This window comes from Lipotes vexillifer, unplaced genomic scaffold (genome assembly GCF_000442215.2).
Source record: "Lipotes vexillifer unplaced genomic scaffold, Lipotes_vexillifer_v1.1 scaffold1353, whole genome shotgun sequence".
Lineage (NCBI taxonomy): Eukaryota > Metazoa > Chordata > Mammalia > Artiodactyla > Lipotidae > Lipotes > Lipotes vexillifer.
The window spans coordinates 41,041-60,215 of NW_006787905.1; the positions used below are offsets into that span (position 1 = coordinate 41,041).

Consider the following 19,175-nt stretch of genomic DNA (forward strand, 5'->3'; position numbering starts at 1 on the left):
TGTATCAGGGACAGTGGCGGATGTGTACTGCTACAGGACTCTACTATGGAGGTGAGTATGTCCCTGTGCAGCCCAGGGTGAAGGAATTAAGGTAACATCTTACAGCATCCCCGGTTGCTCACAGAGCCTGTCAAATTATGTAGCAGGGTGTGGTCCCTTTTAAACAGCGACCCCATGCGGGTAAATCACTTGAATTTAATGACTAATTGGTTCAGTCTAGCAGTCTCCTTTTTATACTAGGAATTTAGTTAAAATTTAGTGAAGTGTAATGAGATATATATTGCATTCTAAACAATGATTTAGTAGTGCTGCTATTTTTATTATATAGTCTAGTAGGTGCTGTAGGAATACTGAAGGCAGTCCTTGTTCTCACAATCTCTAGATAGAAGTTGTATAAAAAAAGATGATGCACAAAATGTGGATACTTCTCTCCACCTGATGACCTGTCAAGATGCTAGTACCTCTCACTTCTTCTTTTTACTGCCAAACTTTTTGGACAGAGTGATTTACACTCATTGTCTCTTTTTCCCATTTACTTTTATTTTTCAAACTAGTCAGTCCTTTACCCACTCCAGTGATATTTATCAGCAACTACCCAGTTTCCAAATCCAGTAGCCACTTTCCAGTCTTCATACTAACTGACCCTCTATCATTTGGCACCAAACTCTAAATGTTTTTTGAAGTGTGTACCTTCTTAGACTCACATGGTACTTCTCTTGTTTCTTCTCTGAATGTTCTTTGTCTAGTCTCATTTTTGCCCTGGGACTACAGACATACCTTAACTTATTGACGTTCACTTTATTGTGCTTTACAGATAATTTTGTTTTTTACAAATTGAAGATTCGTGACAACCTTTCGTTGAGCAAGTCTGCTGGCACCGTTTTTCCAACAGCATTTGCACACTTTGTGTCTCTGTGTCACATTTTGGTAATTCTCACAATATTTCAGACTTTTTCATTATTATTATATTTGTTATGGTGACCTGTGATCAGCAATCTCTGATGTTTCTATTGTAATTGTTTTGGGATGCCACAAACTGTGCCCACATAAGACTGTGAACTTAATTGGTAAATGTGTGTGTTCTGACCATTCCACCAATTAGCCATTCCTCCATCTCGTTTCCTCTCCTTGGACCTCCCTATTCCCCGAGACACAACAGTATTGAAATTAGGTCGGTTGATAACTCTACAGTGGCCTCTAAGTGTTCAAGTGAAAGGAAGAGTCACACATCTCTCACTTTAAAAACTAGAAATGATTAAGCTTAGTGAGGAAGGCATGTCAAAAAACAAGATAGGCCAGAAGCTAGGTCGCTTGTACCAAACAGCTAAGTTGTGAAAGCAGAGGAAAAGTTCTTCAAGGAAATGAAAAGTGCTACTCCAGTGAACACACGAATCATAAGAAAAGTGAAACAGCCTTATTGCTGATATGGAGAAAGTTTGAGTGGTCTGGATAGAAGATCAAATCAGCCACAACATTCCCTCCAGCCAAAGCCTAATCCAGAGCAAGGCCCTGACTCTCTTCAACTCTGTGAAGGCTGAGAGAGGTGAAGAAGCTGCAGAAGAAAAGTTTAAAGCTAGCAGAGGTTGGTTCTTGCAGTTTAAGGAAAGAAGCCCTCTCCATAACATAAAAGTGCAAGGTGAAGGAGCAAGTGCTGATGTAGAAGCTGCAGCAAGTTATCCATAAGATCCAGCTAAGATAATTCATGAAGGTGGGCTACACTAAACAGGAGATTTTCAATGTAGACAAGACAGCCTTATATTGGGAGAAGATGCCATCTAGGACTTTCTTAGCTAAGGAGGAGAAGTCAGTGCCTGGCTTCAAAGGACAGGCTTTCTTGTTAGGGACTAATGCAGCTGGTGGCTTTACGTTGAAGCCAGTGATCGTTTACCATTCTGAAAACTCTAGGGCCCTTAAAAATTATGCTCAATCTGCTCTGCCTGTGCTCTGTAAATGAAACAACAAAGCCTGGATGACTGTACATCTGTTTGCAACATGGTTCACTGACCATTTCAAGCCCACTGTTGAGACTTACTGCTCAGAAAAAAAGTTTCCTTTCAAAACGTTACTACTCATCGACGGTGCTCCTGGTCACCCAAGAGCTCTGATGGAGATATGCAACGAGATTTTCATGTCTGCCAACACAACATCCGTTCTGTAGCCATAGATCAAAGAGTCATTTCTACTTTCAAGTCTTGTTCTTTAAGAAATACATTTTGTGAGGCTATAGTGAATCCTCTGATGCATCTGGGCAAAGTAAGTCCTTCTGGAAAGGATTCACCATTCTAGATGCCATTAAGAACATTTGTGATTCATGGGAGGAGGTCAAAATATCAACATTAAGAGGAGTTTGGAAGAAGCTGACTGTAACCCTCGTGGATGACTTTGGAGGGGTTCGAGACTTCAGCGGAGGAAGTAACTGCAGGTGTGGTGGATGTAGCGAGAGAACTAGAAGTGGAGCCTGAAGACGTGACTGAATGGCTGCAATCTCAGGATAAAACTTTAACCGATGAGGAGTTAACTTTTTATGACGAGCAAAGAAAGTGGCTCCTTGAGATGGTACCTAGTCCTGGTGAAGATGCTGTGAAGATTGTTGAAATAACAACAAAGGACTTAACTTAGTTGATAAAGCAATCGCAGGGTTTGAAAGGACTGACTCCCAATTTGAAAGAAGTTCTACTGTGGGCAAAATGCTATCAAACAGCACTGCATGCTACAGAGAAATTGCTCGTAAAAGGAAGAGTCAGTCAGTCAATGCAGCAAACTTCATTGTTCTCTTACTTTAAGCTGCCCCGGCCTTCAGCAACTCCCAAGCTGATCAGCCTGTAGCCATCAACCTGGAGGCAAGACCTTCCACCAGCAAAAAAGATTACAACTTGCTAAAGGCTCAGATGATGGTTAGCGGGTTTTGCCAATAAAGGATTTTTTAATTAAGATATGTACATCGTTTTCTTAGACATAGTGCTATCGCACATTTAGTAGACTACAGTGTACAGTAAACGTAATGCACTGGGAAACCAAAAAATTCATGTGACTTGCGTTATTGCAGTATTCACTGTATTGCATTGATCTGGAACCGAACCAGCTATATCTCCAAGGTATGCCTGTCCTAGATTGTGAGCTGGGCCGTGTTTATGCTCTGTGACCTCATCCACCCACCTGGCTTCATCTGTCACCAGTACGGCATACATGGTGGTACTCGAAGTCATATCTGTGGTGCAGACTCTTTGGAGTTTCAAACCTGTATTTAAGTGCTTGTGGACAGAACCCCTGGATATTCTGTAGAGTTTTGTATTTTAGTATCTCCTAGGCAAAACTTATATTCTTGTAATTGTTATCCCACTGAGATGATCAGGCCAGAAGCTTGAGTCATCTTTTGTTCTGTCTTATCATCCTTAATCACAGACCAATTCCTATTTGTTTCTCTATATTCTATGTCCTAGAGATCCAGAGAAAAATAAATTAAAAAAGAGTTCCTGTCCTCAGGCAGCTCTTAACTGGGGACTCATGGCCAGTGGGACCTTTGGAGCTATTTAAAGGAGTCCTGGGATTAATTTTCTCATATGTTTTTGCAGCCAGTGGAAACTTGAAGTATTTCTCTGACTGAAAAAAATTATAATGTTAGTGTCATCCTTTGTAACATCATTCTTTGCCGAAAACCTTTGTGCCTCCTGTAATGGAGCCAAACTCCTTGGCACAGGGCTTAAAGCTCCTCATGGGGCTTCCCTGTTGGTGCAGTGGTTGAGAGTCCGCCTGCCAATGCAGGGGACACGGGTTCGTGCCCCGGTCTGGGAAGATCCCACATGCCGCAGAGCGGCTAGGCCTGTGAGCCATGGCCGCTGACCCTGTGTGTCCGGAGCCTGTGCTCCACAGCAGGAGAGGCCACAACAGTGAGAGGCCCGCGTACCGCAAAAAAAAAAAAAAAAAAAAAAAGCTCCTCATGATCTGGTCTGGTCTCTTTTTCACTTTCATCCTTAGTCACCTCTTTACTCTCCACAGCCAGTCCCCAAAGACACCACATGATTTCACTTCTTCATGCCCTTGCTTATGTTGTTCCCATTGCCTGAAATACCTTTTTCTTTACAACAAACCCCTGCTCATCCTCAGCACCCTGGTGAACTCACCTTTCCTCCTTCCCTCCTCCCCCCTTCTTACCCCTCTACCCAAAGGAAATACCTACTTCCCTTTTCACTTATATTATGCACACACTTGTTATTATAGTTAACACATTGTGTTTTAGGTGTTTGTTTGCTTATCCTTTTTTCCTACTAGACAGTGAACTATTTGTTGAATACAGAATCAACATCATGTAACAATCATCTATCAGAATGCAGAGAGATTATTTCTCCCCTCTTCTCAGGCCACCTTTCCTGAGAATCTTCTTACTTGCAAATGGTTTCTCCCATTGCTGAGCTCCATTTCATAATCTCTTTCCTTCTTCTTTGCCTCTCTTTGGCACTTTACCTCTTTCTGCCCAGTTAATTTGATGAATGTCTAATATCGCTTTTAAAACATAAGGTGATACATGTCTCATTTATCTTTGTAACTCTTGAAAAAGCTGAGCCAAGTGCAGAGTGGAGAGTGGCTACTCAAATTTTTAAATGCGTGTCAGTGTTTTTAAAGGAGGAGGAAGACAACATACATGACTTTAAAAAAAATTTCTTTGATGCAAAGATACTGCTTCATAGTGTTCTCCCATGCTTGAGAGCTCTAGTCTTATTTTGTGTGTGTGTGTTTTATTGTTAAATTAAAAATAATTATCACTATATGTGACATTAAAATTTATACTTGTAACATCCCTCTCAAATTCTATAAGTAGGTAGCGTATAAATATACTAGCTCTGAAGGCAGTAAAAACTTCAAAGCCTTTCTTGGTCATATAGTCTGTGAGTTGTTTTTCAGGACTTTGAAATCTAATACCTACAGGGGATCTTAATAGTTCATCTGATTCCATGGTTTTCAAGCATTTTCCTTAATCAGTGGAACCCTTTTCTTGATAAAAGTATATGTGAATGCCTCCTCCAAAAAAGAGAGAAGATAAAACTGAAACTTGGTTTGTTGAATTGGGAGCCTCCGTGGCCTGTGTTTTCCTGCCTTCTGTCTGAGGTGACCTCCAGGGCTGTGTGGAGTATAGTTTGCAAACCCTCCATCTACTCTAATAAAGAATTTAATTCCATTTACAAGCTACTGTATTCCATTGAATTCAGTTTAATGTTGATTATAAAACATGTCATGATAGCAGAACTGTTAAATTACTGGCAGATAGTGAAATATACATAATATACATAAAACCACAGCTGTGAACATGTGAAAAAAATAAGCTGCTATGTTAACCTTGGCATGAATGGCTCTTTCAGTTTTTCTGCTCACTCTTAGCTTGCTAGTGCATTGAGTATAGTGTAGTGGTAGGCGTTTGGAATGTAGGACTATGTTGCCTGGGCACAAACTTGGACAAGTTAGGTAACTTCTCTATGCCTTATCTTTCTGTTTTTTTTTTTTTTAAAGGTTTTTTTTTTTGATGTGGACCTTTTTTTTTAAGTCTTTATTGAATTTGTTACAATATTGCTTCTGTTTTATTTCTTGGTTTTTTGGCCAAGAGGCATGTGGGATCTTAGCTCGCTGATCAGGGATTGAACCTGCATCCCCTGCATTGGAAGGCGACGTCTTAACCACTGGACTGCCAGGGAAGTCCCTCATCTTTCTGTTTTAACAACAAAGCTTGTTTTGTTTGGTTTTGGTTTTGGTTGGGTGGTCTCTTCTTGAGTCTTTAATGGTCTTTTCTAGAAAGAATCCATTCTCCTTATTTTTATAATAATACGTTGTTTCAGCTCATTTCTCTTCCTAAAAGGAATTCTTGCCATATTTAATAATTTACAAAGTGGGTCTTCTTCCCTCATTTTAGATTGGTTGTACTCTTTCGGTCTCTCAACAGGAGTGTGTTATTGGCATATTGTGTGGACAGTTCTTCTTTATGTGGGGCATATTTATAAGACCCTTGGCCCTCTCACTAAATACCATGTTCATCTTTAGAGCCACCCCTTCTCTCCCACCACACACATTTCTAACTCCCTTGGTTGAATACCACTAAGTATTTGATTCTTGGCAGAGTTATTTTCAAGCTCAAACATTTTATTTTATCTTCTTTCTACAGACTTTTGCTTCTTAGATAAAAACAACCTGTTATCTAAATGCCTGCTTTATGTCAGGCATTGTACTGGGCTTTTTCATATAAATTATAAGGGAAGTATTAGCTGCACTTTATGGGTGGGGAAACTGAAGACCAGAGATAATTAATGACTTGTCTAAGTTTCAGTGAAAGTTATAAATTAGCTATAAATTATAGTTATAAATTAACAAAAGTAGTTTTATGATCTTTGCCATTGGACACTACTATATTGGGTTTACAGGGAAACTTTAGCTCCAGGTTGTTGGTACTTGGCAGAGTTTAGGGAGCCTGGGGTATATGGTCCACAAGTCCTCTCCATTTCCAGGGTGAGTGGGAATGAGGGTCAGGCTGAGATTGGCAAGGTGACTCTTAGGTGGTTGAGTAAATATCGGTGTTCCCCAAGGAGTTCCTGCTTTCCAGGAGATTAACAGTTCCTGTAGGACACTTGACTCTTGGAAAGGAGTAAGCAGCATGGGTGCTTGTCACCATTTTAGCTTTGGTACAAACATGCCTCCCCTCTTCCTAGTAGAGTACCGTCTTTCAAAGTTCCACAGGAGACAGACTTCCCTAGCGGTCCAGTGGTTAAGACTCCATGCTCCCAAATGCAAGGGGTGCTGGTTCAGTCCCTGGTTGGGGAACTAAGGTCCCACATGCCGCACCATACAGCCAAAAAAATACCCACCCAAAACAAAAAAACCAAAAAAACGCAAAGTTCCACAGGAGAGCTGTACCCCTTTACTTGATCGTTCCTTCTAAAGCAGAGGGGTTCTAGTTGTGAAGTAGGCACTGAGGTCACATGATACTCTGGTTATCACATGCTGATGAGGGTTTCTTCCACTTGAAATAGCTCTTCTTGTTAAATGGCTTCACGTGGTTCCTTAGGGGCAATTCACATATAGATTAAATACTTATATTCATTTAGTTTTCTCAGAGGTTAGAAATGGAACTTCCCTTATTAAGCTCCCAAATCATACTATATAATATAGTCCCACAGGTTATGAAACTTAATGGGTGCTCTATGTAAACCACACAGTTTATTTCTTTAAACCTTTGTAAGTTCTTCTTTCAGCTTCTCCAGTTTATGGAATGTCCACCTTAACCAGGTAGTGTGGGACTGCTCCTCCTCATTCTTCTCCAATGTTTTAACTGATGATGTTGTAAAAGAAGCTCTGGTTTCATAGATGTCCTCTAGACTCTACACAGATGTCTTCTATCTAGATGCTGTTCTACTTGGCATCTCTACCAGCTCTCTTGCCCTTTTGCCTATTGACCCCACCTTTAGAATGTCTCTCTTTTATGTTGCACTCAAAAAACCTGCTTCATTTGCTTCTAGAAGATCCTCAATAAGATACTCTCTGAAAAAGGAAGGGAGGGAGGAAGGAAGGAAGGAAAACCACCAGCAGCAGCCGCCGCCACAAGCAGGCTCTTGCCAGATTAGAGCTCCTGGAGCAGTCAGCCAACATGTTGCCATTCTAGCCCCCTAGACATGTGTATCATTTAGCAACAGCCTGTGGAACAAAAAACACATTCACAGAAAAATAGACAAGATGAAAAGGCACAGGGCTATGTACCAGATGAAGGAACAAGATAAAACCCCAGAAAAACAAATAAATGAAGTAGAGATATGCACCCTTCCAGAAAAAGAATTCAGAATAATGACAGTGAAGATGATCCAGGACCTCAGAAAAAGAATGGAGGCAAAGATCGAGAAGATGCAGGAAATGTTTAGCAAAGACCTAGAAGAATTAAAGAACAAATAAACAGAAATGAACAATACAATAACTGAAATGAAAACTACACTACAAGGAATGAATAGCAGAATAACTGAGGCAGAAGAACAGATAAATGACCTGGAAGACAGAATGGTGGAATTCACTGATGCAGAACAGAATAAAGGAAAAAGAATGAAAAGGAATGAAGACAGCCTGAGAGACCTCTGGGACAACATAAACGCAACAACATTCGCATTATAGGGGTCCCAGAAGGAGAAGAGAGAAAGACCTGAGAAAATATTTGAAGAGATTATAGTTGAAAACTTCCCTAATATGGGAAAGAAAATAGCCACCCAAGTCCAGGAAGCACAGAGAGTCCCATACAGGATGAACCCAAGGGGAAACACGCCGAGACACATAGTAATCAAATTGGCAGAAATTAAAGACAAAGAAAAATGATTGAAAGCAGTAAGGGAAAAACGACAAACAACATACAAGGGAACTCCCATGAGGTAAACAGCTGATTTCTCAGCAGAAACTCTACAAGCCAGAAGGGAGTGGCATGACATATTTAAAGTGATGAACCTACAACCAAGATTACCCTTCCCAGCAAGGATCTCATTCAGATTTGACGAGAAGTCAGAAGATTTACAGACAAGCAAAAGCTAAGAGAATTCACCATCACCAAACCAGCTCTACAACAAATGCTAAAGGAACTTCTCTAAGTGGGAAACACAAGAGAAGAAAAGGACCTACAAAAACAAACCCAAAACAATTAAGAAAATGGTCATAGGAACATACATATCGATAATTACCTTAAATGTGAATGGATTAAATGCTCCAACCAAAAGACACAGGCTCGCTGAATGGACCCATATATATGCTATCTACAAGAGACCCACTTCAGACCTAGGGACACATACAGACAAAGTGAGGGGATGGAAAAAGATGTTCCATGCAAATGGGAATCAAAAGAAAGCTGGAGTAGCAATACTCATATCTGATAAAATAGACATTAAAGTAAAGAATGTTACAAGAGACAAGGAAGGACACTACATAACGATCAAGACATCAATTCAAGAAGAAGATATAACAATTATAAATATATATGCACCCAACATAGGAGCACCTCAATACATAAGGCAACTGCTAACAGCTATAAAAGAAAAAAATGGACAGTAACACAATAATAATGGGAGACTTTAACACCTCACTTACACCAATGCACAGATCATCCAAACAGAAAATTAATAAGGAAACACAAGCTTTAAATGACCCAGTAGACCAGATAGATTTAATTGATATTTATAGGACATTCCATCCAAAAACAGGAGATTACACTTTCTTCTCAAGTGTGCACAGAGCATTCTCCAGGATAGATCACATCTTGGGTCACAAATGAAGCCTCAGTAAATTTAAGAAAATTGAAATCATATAAAACATCTTTTCTGACCACAATGCTGTGAGATTACAAATCAATTACAGGGAAAAAAACCCTAAAAAACACAGACACATGGAGGCTAAACAATATGTTACTAAATAACGAAGAGATCACTGAAAATCAAATAGGAAATAAAAAAATACCTAGAGACAAACGACAATGAAAACACGACAATCCAAAACCTATGGGTTGCAGCAAAAGCAGTTCTAAGAGGGAAGTTTATAACAATACAAGCCTACCTGAAGAAACAAGAAAAATCTCAAATAAACAATCTAACCTTACACCTAAAGGAACTAGAGAAAGAAGAACAAACAAAGCCCAGAGTTAGCAGAAGGAAAGAAATCATAAAGATCAGAGCAGAAATAACTGAAATAGAAACAAAGAAAACAGTAAAACAAAGCCCAGAGTTAGCAGAAGGAAAGAAATCATAAAGATCAGAGCAGAAATAACTGAAATAGAAACAAAACAGTAGCAAAGATCAATAAAACTAAAAGCTGTTTCTTTGAGAAGATAAAATTTATAAACCATTAGCCAGACTCATCAAGAAAAAGAGGGAGAGGACTCAAATCAATAAAATTAGAAATGAAAAAGAAGAAGTTACAAGAGACACCACAGAAATACAAAGCATCCTAAGAGACTACTACAACAACTCTATGGCAATAAAATGGACAACCTGGAAGAAATGGGCAAATTCTTAGAAAGATATAACCTTCCAAGACTGAACCAGGAAGAAATAGAAAATATGAACAGACCAGTCACAAGTAATGAAATTGAAACTGTGATTAAAAATCTTCCAACAGGGCTTCCCTGGTGGCACAGTGGTTGAGACTCCACCTGCTGATGCAGGGGACACGGGTTCATGTCCCGGTCCGGGAAGATCCCACATGCCGTGGAGCGGCTGGGCCCGTGAGCCATGGCTGCTGAGCCTGCGCGTCTGGAGCCTGTGCTACGCAACGGGAGAGGCCGCAGCAGTGAGGCCCGCGTTCCGCCCAAAAAAAAAAAAAAAATCTTCCAACAAACGAAAGTCCAGGACCAGATAGCTTCACAGGTGAATTCTATCAAACATTTACAGAAGAGCCAACACCCATCCTTCTCAAACGCTTCCAAAGCATTGCAGAGGAAGGAACACTCCCAAACTCATTCTGTGAGGCCACCATCACCCCGATACCAAAACCAGACAAACATACTACAAAAAAAGAAAATTACAGACCAATATCACTGATGAATATAGATGAAAAAATCCTCAACAGGGGCTTCCCTAGTGGCACAGTGGTTGGGAGTCCGCCTGCCGATGCGGGGGGCGGGGGTTCATGCCCCAGTCCGCGAGGATCCCACATGCTGTGGAGCGGCTGGGCCTGTGAGCCCTGGCCGATGAGCCTGCACATCCGGAGCCTGTGCTCTGCAATGGGAGAAGCCATGGCAGTGAGAAGCCCGTGTACTGCCAAAAAAAAAAAAAAAAGGATCATACACCATGATCAAGTGGGATTTATCCCAGGGATGCAAGCATTCTTCAATATATGCAAATCAATCAATGTGATAACACCATATTAACAAATTGAAGAATAATAACCATATGGTAATCTCAGTCGATGAAGAAAAAGCTTTTGACAAAATTCAACACCCATTTATGATAAAAACTCTCCAGAAAGTGGGCATAGAGGGAACCTACCTCAACGCAATAAAAGCCATATATGACAAACCCACAGCAAACATTCTCAATGGTGAAAAACTGAAAGTATTTCCTCTACGATCAGGAACAAGACAAGGATGTAGACTCTTACCACTGTTATTCAACATACTTTTGGAAGTCCTAGCCTCGGCAATCAGAGAAGAAAAAGAAATAAAAGGAATACATATTGGAAAAGAAGAAGTAAAACTGTCACTCTTTGCAGATAACATGATACTATACATAGAGAATCCTAAAGATGCCACCAAAAAACAAAGCTAATCAATGAATTTGATATAGTTGCAGGATACAAAATTAATTCACAGAAATCTCTTGCATTCCTATACACTAATGATGAAAAAATCTGAAAGAGAAGTTAAGGAAACACTCCCATTTACCACTGCAACAAAAAGAATAAAATACCTAGGAATAAACCTACCTAAGGAGACAAAAGACCTGTATGCAGAAAACTATAAGATCCTGATGAAAGAAATTAAAGATGATACCAACAGGGCTTCCCTGGTGGCGCAGCGGTTGAGAATCTGCCTGCTAGTGCAGCAGACACGGGTTCGAGCCCTGGTCTGGGAGGATCCCACATGCCGCGGAGCGGCTAGGCCCGTGAGCCACAAATACTGAGCCTGCGCGTCTGGAGCCTGTGCTCCACAACAAGAAAAGCCACGATAGTGAGAGGCCCGCACGCCGCGATGAACCTACCTAAGGAGACAAAAGACCTGTATGCAGAAATTTATAAGACACTGATGAAAGAAATTAAAGATGATACAAATAGATGGAGAGATACACCATGTTCTTGGATTGGAAGAATCAACATTGTGAAACTGACTCTAGTACCCAAAGCAATCTACAGATTCAATGCAATCCCTGTCAAACTACCACTGGCATTTTTCACAGAACTAGAACAAAAAATTCACAATTTGTATGGAAACACAAAAGGCCCCACATAGCCAAAGACCCAGAATAGCCAAAGCAGTCTTGAGGGAAAAAAATGGAGCTGGAGGAATCAGACTCCTTGACTTCAGACTATACTACAAAGCTACAGTAATCAAGACAATATGGTACTGGCACAGAAACATAGATCAATGGAACAGGATAGAAAGCCCAGAGATAAACCCACGCACCTATGGTCAACTAATCTATGACAGAGGAGGCAAGGATATACAATGGAGTAAAGACAGTCTCTTCAATGAGCGGTGCTGGGGAAACTGGACAGCTACATGTAAAATGAAGTTAGAACACTGCTTAACACCATACACAAAAGTAATCTCAAAATGGATTAGAGACCTAAATGTAAGACCAGACACTTTAAAACTCTTAGAGGAAAACAGAAAGAACACTCTCTGACATAAATCACAGCAAGATCTTTTTTGATCCACCTCCTAGATTAACGGAAATAAAAACAAATGGGACCTAATGAAACTTCAAAGCTTTTGCAAAGCAAAAGAAGCTACAAACGACGAAAAGACAACCCTGAGAATGGGAGAAAATATTTGCAAGCGAATCAGTGGACAAAGGATTAATCTCCAAAATATATAAACAGCTCGTGCAGCTCAATATTAAACAAACCAGCTAATCCATAAATGGGCAGAAGATCAAAATAGGACATTTCTCCAAGAAGACATACAGATGGCCAAGAAGCACATGAAAAGCTGCTCAACATCACTAATTATTAGAGAAATGCAAATCAAAACTACAGTGAAGTCACCTCACACCAGTTAGAATGGGCATCATCAAAAAATCTACAAACAACAAATGTTGGAGAAGGTGTGGAGAAAAGGGAACCCTCTTGCACTGTTGGTGGGAATGTAAATTGATATAGCCACTATGGAGAACACTATGGAGGTTCCTTAAAAAACTAAAAATAGAATTACCATATGACTCAGCAATCCCACTACTGGGCATATACCCAGAGAAAACCATAATTCAAAAAGACACATACACCCCAATGTTCATTGCAGCACTGTTTACAATAGCCAGGTCATGGAAGCAACCTAAATGCCCCTCAACAGACAAATGGATAAAGAAGACATGGTACATACATACAATGGAATATTACTCAGCCATAAAAGGGAACAAACTTGGGTCATTTGTAGGGACGTGGATGAATCTAGAGACTGTCATACAGCGTGAAGTCAGAAAGAGAAAAACAAATATCGTATATTAATGCATATATGTGGAACCTAGAAAAATGGTACAGATGAACTGGTTTGCCAGGCAGAAATTGAGACACAGGTGTAGAGAACAAACATATGGACACCAAGGGGGGAAAGTGGTGGTGGGGGAGTGGTGGGATGAATTTGGAGATTGGGATTGATATGTATACACAGATATGTATGAAATGGATGACTAATAAGAATCTGCTGTGTAAAAAGAAACTTTAAAAAAATTCTTTATCTCTTAAAAAAAAAAAAAAAGATACTTTATTTCAGTTTTGATCTCTAGATCCCTCCAGTATCAGAAATAGGAGTACCCCTTGAACATAACAGATTTCTTTTTTGATAAAAAAAATGCTATCCTAAGCTGATTGTGATTTGTATGGGAAGTGTTTTTAGAAGGGACATTTCAATATGTAAATGAGATCCGAAGTCCTTAAATATCTTTACCTTATAAGGTCTACATTAAGTTTAAAAGGCGATGGGCTATTTTGGCTTCAGAGAAGGAAGCCTGCAGGTTTGTACAATCCAGTTGGTTGTACTGACACCAAGTGGTCATTTGGTGGTCGTGTCCAGGTAGTTCCTCAGGAGTCACAGGCAGTGTGAAGTGGCTCTACTCTTCAGATTAATCTCTGAAATGCAGTCATGTGGGTCTTGAACCTTATGAAGCATGGAAATCAAGAGATCAGGTGAAACAGTGATAGATCTGTAAAGTGTAGTAAATAAAATATTTGCATGTCTAGGTACGAAGCGTCAAATATTTTAACTACTAGAAATTGTAATGTGAGTAGTTTTAATGTGAACTGTTTGTGCTAACACTGTTTCCTTTATAATTAGTTGTATTATTTCTCAGTAGACCAAATATATATCTAAGGGTTTGGTAGAAGTGCAAAAATATAACTTCAAAGCAGCATCTTTTTTCTTATGGTAGCAAGAGCCGTTTTGATAATGGAAATGTCTTTGATCTGGAATGTTAGGTTCCAAGGATGCTGAATTTAAGGATCGACAGTTCCTTAAAAATTTTTACCCGAATTTAATTCTTTATTAATATCCATGTACTTATTGTTAAACAGAAAATAAGTAGTTGTAAAACCACTGACCATTTAAAAAATCAATACTTAGGCATAATTGCTTTTATAAAAAATATAATTCTTGGAGGCAACTGCGCGGATCTCTCGGGGGAGTCGCGGAGCAAGGGCTGGCGGGCAGCGAGCGGGGCTGGGAGTGCAAGCAGGAGTGGCGGAGGAGCCGGCAGTAGCCACGCGGCAGGCTCGGACCAATGCGGCTGAAGCTCCCGCAAACTTGGGTGCGCGCTCGCGCTGCTGTGCCAGCGGCCTGAGCGATGAAGATGGTGGCCCCCTGGACGCGGTTCTACTCCAACAGCTGCTGCCTGTGCTGCCATGTCTGCACCGGCACCATCCTGCTTGGCGTCTGGTACCTGATCATCAGTGCCGTGGTACTTCTGCCTCTGTTGAGCGCCCTGGCTGATCCAGATCAGTATCACTTTTCAAGTTTTGAACTCGGAGGTGACTTTGAGTTCATGGAATTTGCCAGCATGTGCACTGCTATTGCAATTTCTCTTCTCATGATCCTGATATGTGTGGTGGCTACTTATGGAGGATACAGGCAACACGCGGCCTGGATCATCCCGTTCTCCTGTTACCAGATCTTTGATTTTTCCCTGAACACCTTGGTTGCAGTCACTGTGCTTGTTTATCCAAACTCCATCCAGGAATACATACGACAGCTGCCTCCTGATTTTCCTTACGAAGATGATAGCATGTCAGTGACTCCTACCTTGTTTGGTCTTTATTATTATTCTGTTTATCAGCATTATCTTTACTTTTAAGGGGTACTTTGATTAGCTGTGTTTGGAACTGCTACCGATTCATCAGTGGCAGGAACTCCTCCGATGTCCTGGCCTCTGTTACCAGCAATGACACTGTGGTGCTATGCACCCCCGTACGATGGTGCCACTGTGAATGGCGCCGCCAAGGAGCCGCCACCGCCTTATGTGTCTGCCTAAGCCTGGAAGTAGGGTGTAGCTGAGAGTGACAGCTTGACTTTCATACATCAGGGCAGTAGGTCTTTAATTTTACTTCTGATATGAGCTTCTGAGCTTATTTGTTGCTGAAATGCTACAGTTTAAAATTTTAGAAGTTAAGTTGAAACTCTCTGTAGTTTGAAACCTATACTTTAGCTAGAGCACCGTGATAGAGTAACTAGAATTCTTTCTGTGGGGGTTGCGGTGGGCTCCCCTAGTCTTCGCTCAGCATTGAAACTACCCAACAATCCGGATGAACCTTTTGTCTGAGGAGGCTGTTGTACGTGCTGAGCCCCAGAGTTGAAGAATTTATGACACTTTTCTCTCCATTCCCTCCTTTCTCTTTCGAACACGTAAAATAAAATCAAAATTATATGATGCTTAGGCCATTCCAGTTTACAGAACAAACCTTAGGAGAAGAGGAATGTTAATCGTGTAAGTAGTCCATATATACATATACATAAAACAAGAATTTCCTTAGATCCTTTATGATTTAAATTCAATGACAATTTGAGTTTGCTGGTCAAGGATTTTGTCCATGGGCCAAACCCTTTGTGGATTCCTGGCAGTGAGGACAGTCGGTCGCCACCCCGGTGGCTGCTCTTGTACACCCATGTCTGGGGTCACGGCATGGCGTGTTACAGGGGAACTGGTTGGTACTGTGTGGTATCAGGGTCTCCCTTTCTCCCAGTTTCCCATCTCTACTCAGAGCCCCCTTTCACTAAGTGTTCTGCCCTAGCCTGACTCAGGGAGGACATCCATCAGCCTTTGTCTAGTGGAACTGCTGATATGTATTTACCCAACAATCTGAAAAAAGGTTTTCTTCTCTCCCTGCAAGGCACATCCTACTGCTTTGAACTTCTGAGTATGTCTCATCATCTTTTAAAATGAGTGTAAAACAGTCTTCAGAAAAGTGGGAGGTGGCGGGGTGCTTTCCTTGTGAAATGCCCTTATCTTGACTACCTGAATTTCAAGGGACTTTTATATATTCATATGTTCAAAAGTCACACCTCTCCTGCTTCATTATTGAATGTGCTGTAAATGAAGCCATTTGGAATTAAAGTGAGATTTGCCCACATCCAAGAAAAAAATATATATATAATTCTTAACTTTTGTGTGTGTATGCATTGGTAAGGGCTATAGCTTAGGTAGAATCTAGTTAAAAAGTGTTTCGTTATGTAGAGAGTATATCCCTATCGTAGTGAAACATAAACACATAAAACTTCCTGTGCTTCTTTGATTTTTTTTTAACATGTTGGAGTATAATTGTGTTACAGTGGTGTGTTAGTTTCTGCTTTATAACAAAGTGAACCAGTTATACATATGTTCCCATATCTCTTCCCTATTGCGTCTCCCTCCCTCCCACACTCCCTATCTCACCCCTCTAGGTGGTCACAAAGCACTGCGCTGATCTCCCTGTGCTACGCAGCTGCTTCCCACTAGCTATCTATTTTACGTTTGGTAGTGTATATATGTCCATGCCACTCTCTCACTTTGTCCCAGCTTACTCTTCCCCCTCCCCATATCCTCAGGTCCATTCTCTAGTAGGTCTGTGTCTTTATTCCCGTCTTACCCTATGTTCTTCATGACATTTTTTTTTCTTACATTCCATATATATGTGTTAGCATATAGTATTTGTCTTTCTCTTTCTGAGTTACTTCACTCTGTATGACAGACTCTAGGTCCATCCACCTCACTACAAATAACTCAGTTTAATTCGTTTTTGTGGCTGAGTAATATTCTATCTTATATATGTGCCACATCTTCTTTATCCATTCATCTGTTGGTGGACACTTAGGTTGCTTCCATCTTCTGGCTATTGTAAATAGAGCTGCAATGAACATTTTGGTACATGACTCTTTGAATTGTGGTTTTCTTAGGGTATATGCCCAGTAGTGGGATTGCTGGGTCATATGGTAGTTCTATGTGTAGATTTTTAAGGAAACTTCATACTGTTCTCCATAGTGGCTGTACCAATTCACTTTCCCACCAGCAGTGCAAGAGTGTTCCCTTTTCTCCACACCCTCTCCAGCATTTATTGTTTCTAGACTTTTTGATGATGGCCATTCTGACTGGTGTGAGATGATATCTCATTGTAGTTTTGATTTGCATTTCTCTAATGATTAATGATGTTGAGCATTCTTTCATGTGTTGGTTGGCAATCTGTATATCTTCTTTGGAGAAATGTCCATTTAGGTCTTCTGCCCATTTTTGGATTGGGTTGTTTGTTTTTTTGTTATTGAGCTGCATGAGCTGCTTGTAAATTTTGGAGATTAATCCTTTGTCAGTTGCTTCATTTGCAAATATTTTCTCCCATTCTGAGGGTTGTCTTTTGGTCTTGTTTATGGTTTCCTTTGTGGTGCAAAAGCTTTTAAGTTTCATTAGGTCCCATTTGTTTATTTATTTTTTTAATTTCCATTTCTCTAGGAGGTGGGTCAAAAAGGATCTTGCTGTGATTTATGTCATAGAGTGTTCTGCCTATGTTTTCCTCTAAGCGTTTGATAGTTTCTGGCCTTACATTTAGGTCTTTAATCCATTTTGAGCTTATTTTTGTGTATGGTGTTAGGGAGTGTTCTAATCTCTTACTTTTACATGTACCTGTCCAGTTTTCCCATCACCACTTATTGAAGAGGCTGTCCTTTCTCCACTGTACATTTCTGCTTCCTTTATCAAAGATAAGGTGACCATATGTGCGTGGGTTTATCTCTGGGCTTTCTATCCTGTTCCATTGATCTGTCTTTCTGTTTTTGTGCCAGTACCATACTGTCTTGATTACTGTAGCTTTGTAGTATAGTCTGAAGTCAGGAGGCCTGATTCTTCCAGCTCCATTTTTCATTCTCAAGATTGCTTTGGCTGTTCGGAGTCTTTTGTGTTTCCATACAAATTGTGAAATTTTTTGTTCTATTTCTGTGAAAAATGCCAGTGGTAGGGATTGCATTGAATCTGTAGATTGCTTTGGGTAGTATAGTCATTTTCACAATGTTGATTCTTCCAATCCAAGAACATGGTATATCTCTCCATCTATTTGTATCATCTTTAATTTCTTTCATCAGTGTCTTATAATTTTCTGCATACAGGTCTTTTGTCTCCTTAGGTAGGTTTATTCCTAGATATTTTATTCTTTTTGCAATGGTAAATGGGAATGTTTTCTTAATTTCACTTTCAGATTTTTCATCATTAGTGTATAGGAATGCCAGAGATTTCTGTGCATTAATTTTGTATCCTGCTACTTTACCAAATTCATTGATTAGCTCTAGTAGTTTTCTGGTAGCATCTTTAGGATTCTCTGTGTATAGTATCATGTCATCTGCAAACAGTGACAGCTTAACTTCTTCTTTTCCAATTTGGATTCCTTTTATTTCCTTTTCTTCTCTGATTGCTGTGGCTAAAATTTCCAAAACTATGTTGAATAAGAGTGGTGAGAGTGGGCCACCTTGTCTTCTTCCTGATCTTAGTGGAAATGGTTTCAGTTTTTCACCACTGAGGACGATGTTGGCGGTGGGTTTGTCATATACGGCCTTTATTATGTTGAGGAAAGTTCCCTCTATTCCTACTTTCTGTAGGGTTTTTTTTTTTTCTGGTACGCGGGCCTCTCACTGTTGTGGCCACTTCCATTGCGGAGCACAGGCTCCAGACGCACAGGCTCAGTGGCCATGGCTCACGGACCCAGCCGCTCCGTGGCATGTGGGATCTTCCCGGACCAGGGCACGAACCCATGTCCCCTGCATCGGCAGGCGGACTCTCAACCACTGCACTACCAGAGAAGCCGTCTGTAGGGTTTTTTATCATAAATGGGTGTTGAATTTTGTCGAAAGCTTTCTCTGCATCTATTGAGATGATCATATGGTTTTTCTCCTTCAATTTGTTAATATGGTGTATCACGTTGATTGATTTGCGTATATTGAAGAATCCTTGCATTCCTGGAATAAACCCCACTTGATCATGGTGTATGATCCTTTTAATGTGCTGTTGGATTCTGTT

The 19,175-nt window shown here is 40.4% G+C and overlaps 1 protein-coding gene and 1 pseudogene across 1 annotated transcript in view; both read left to right on the forward strand.

Annotated features, from left to right (window-relative positions):
- ILRUN (inflammation and lipid regulator with UBA-like and NBR1-like domains) overlaps positions 1–19,175 on the forward strand; it is a gene marked incomplete at its 5' end in the record, with an annotated part of 111,501 nt that overhangs the window by 5,994 nt on the left and 86,332 nt on the right. Inside the window, 1 exon segment of the mRNA XM_007472358.1 lies at positions 1–51. This exon segment is cut by the window's left edge and continues 13 nt beyond it. Within this exon segment, the coding sequence (XP_007472420.1) occupies positions 1–51 (51 nt within the window).
- On the forward strand, positions 14,493–15,176 carry LOC103076832 (lysosomal-associated transmembrane protein 4B pseudogene; annotated as a pseudogene).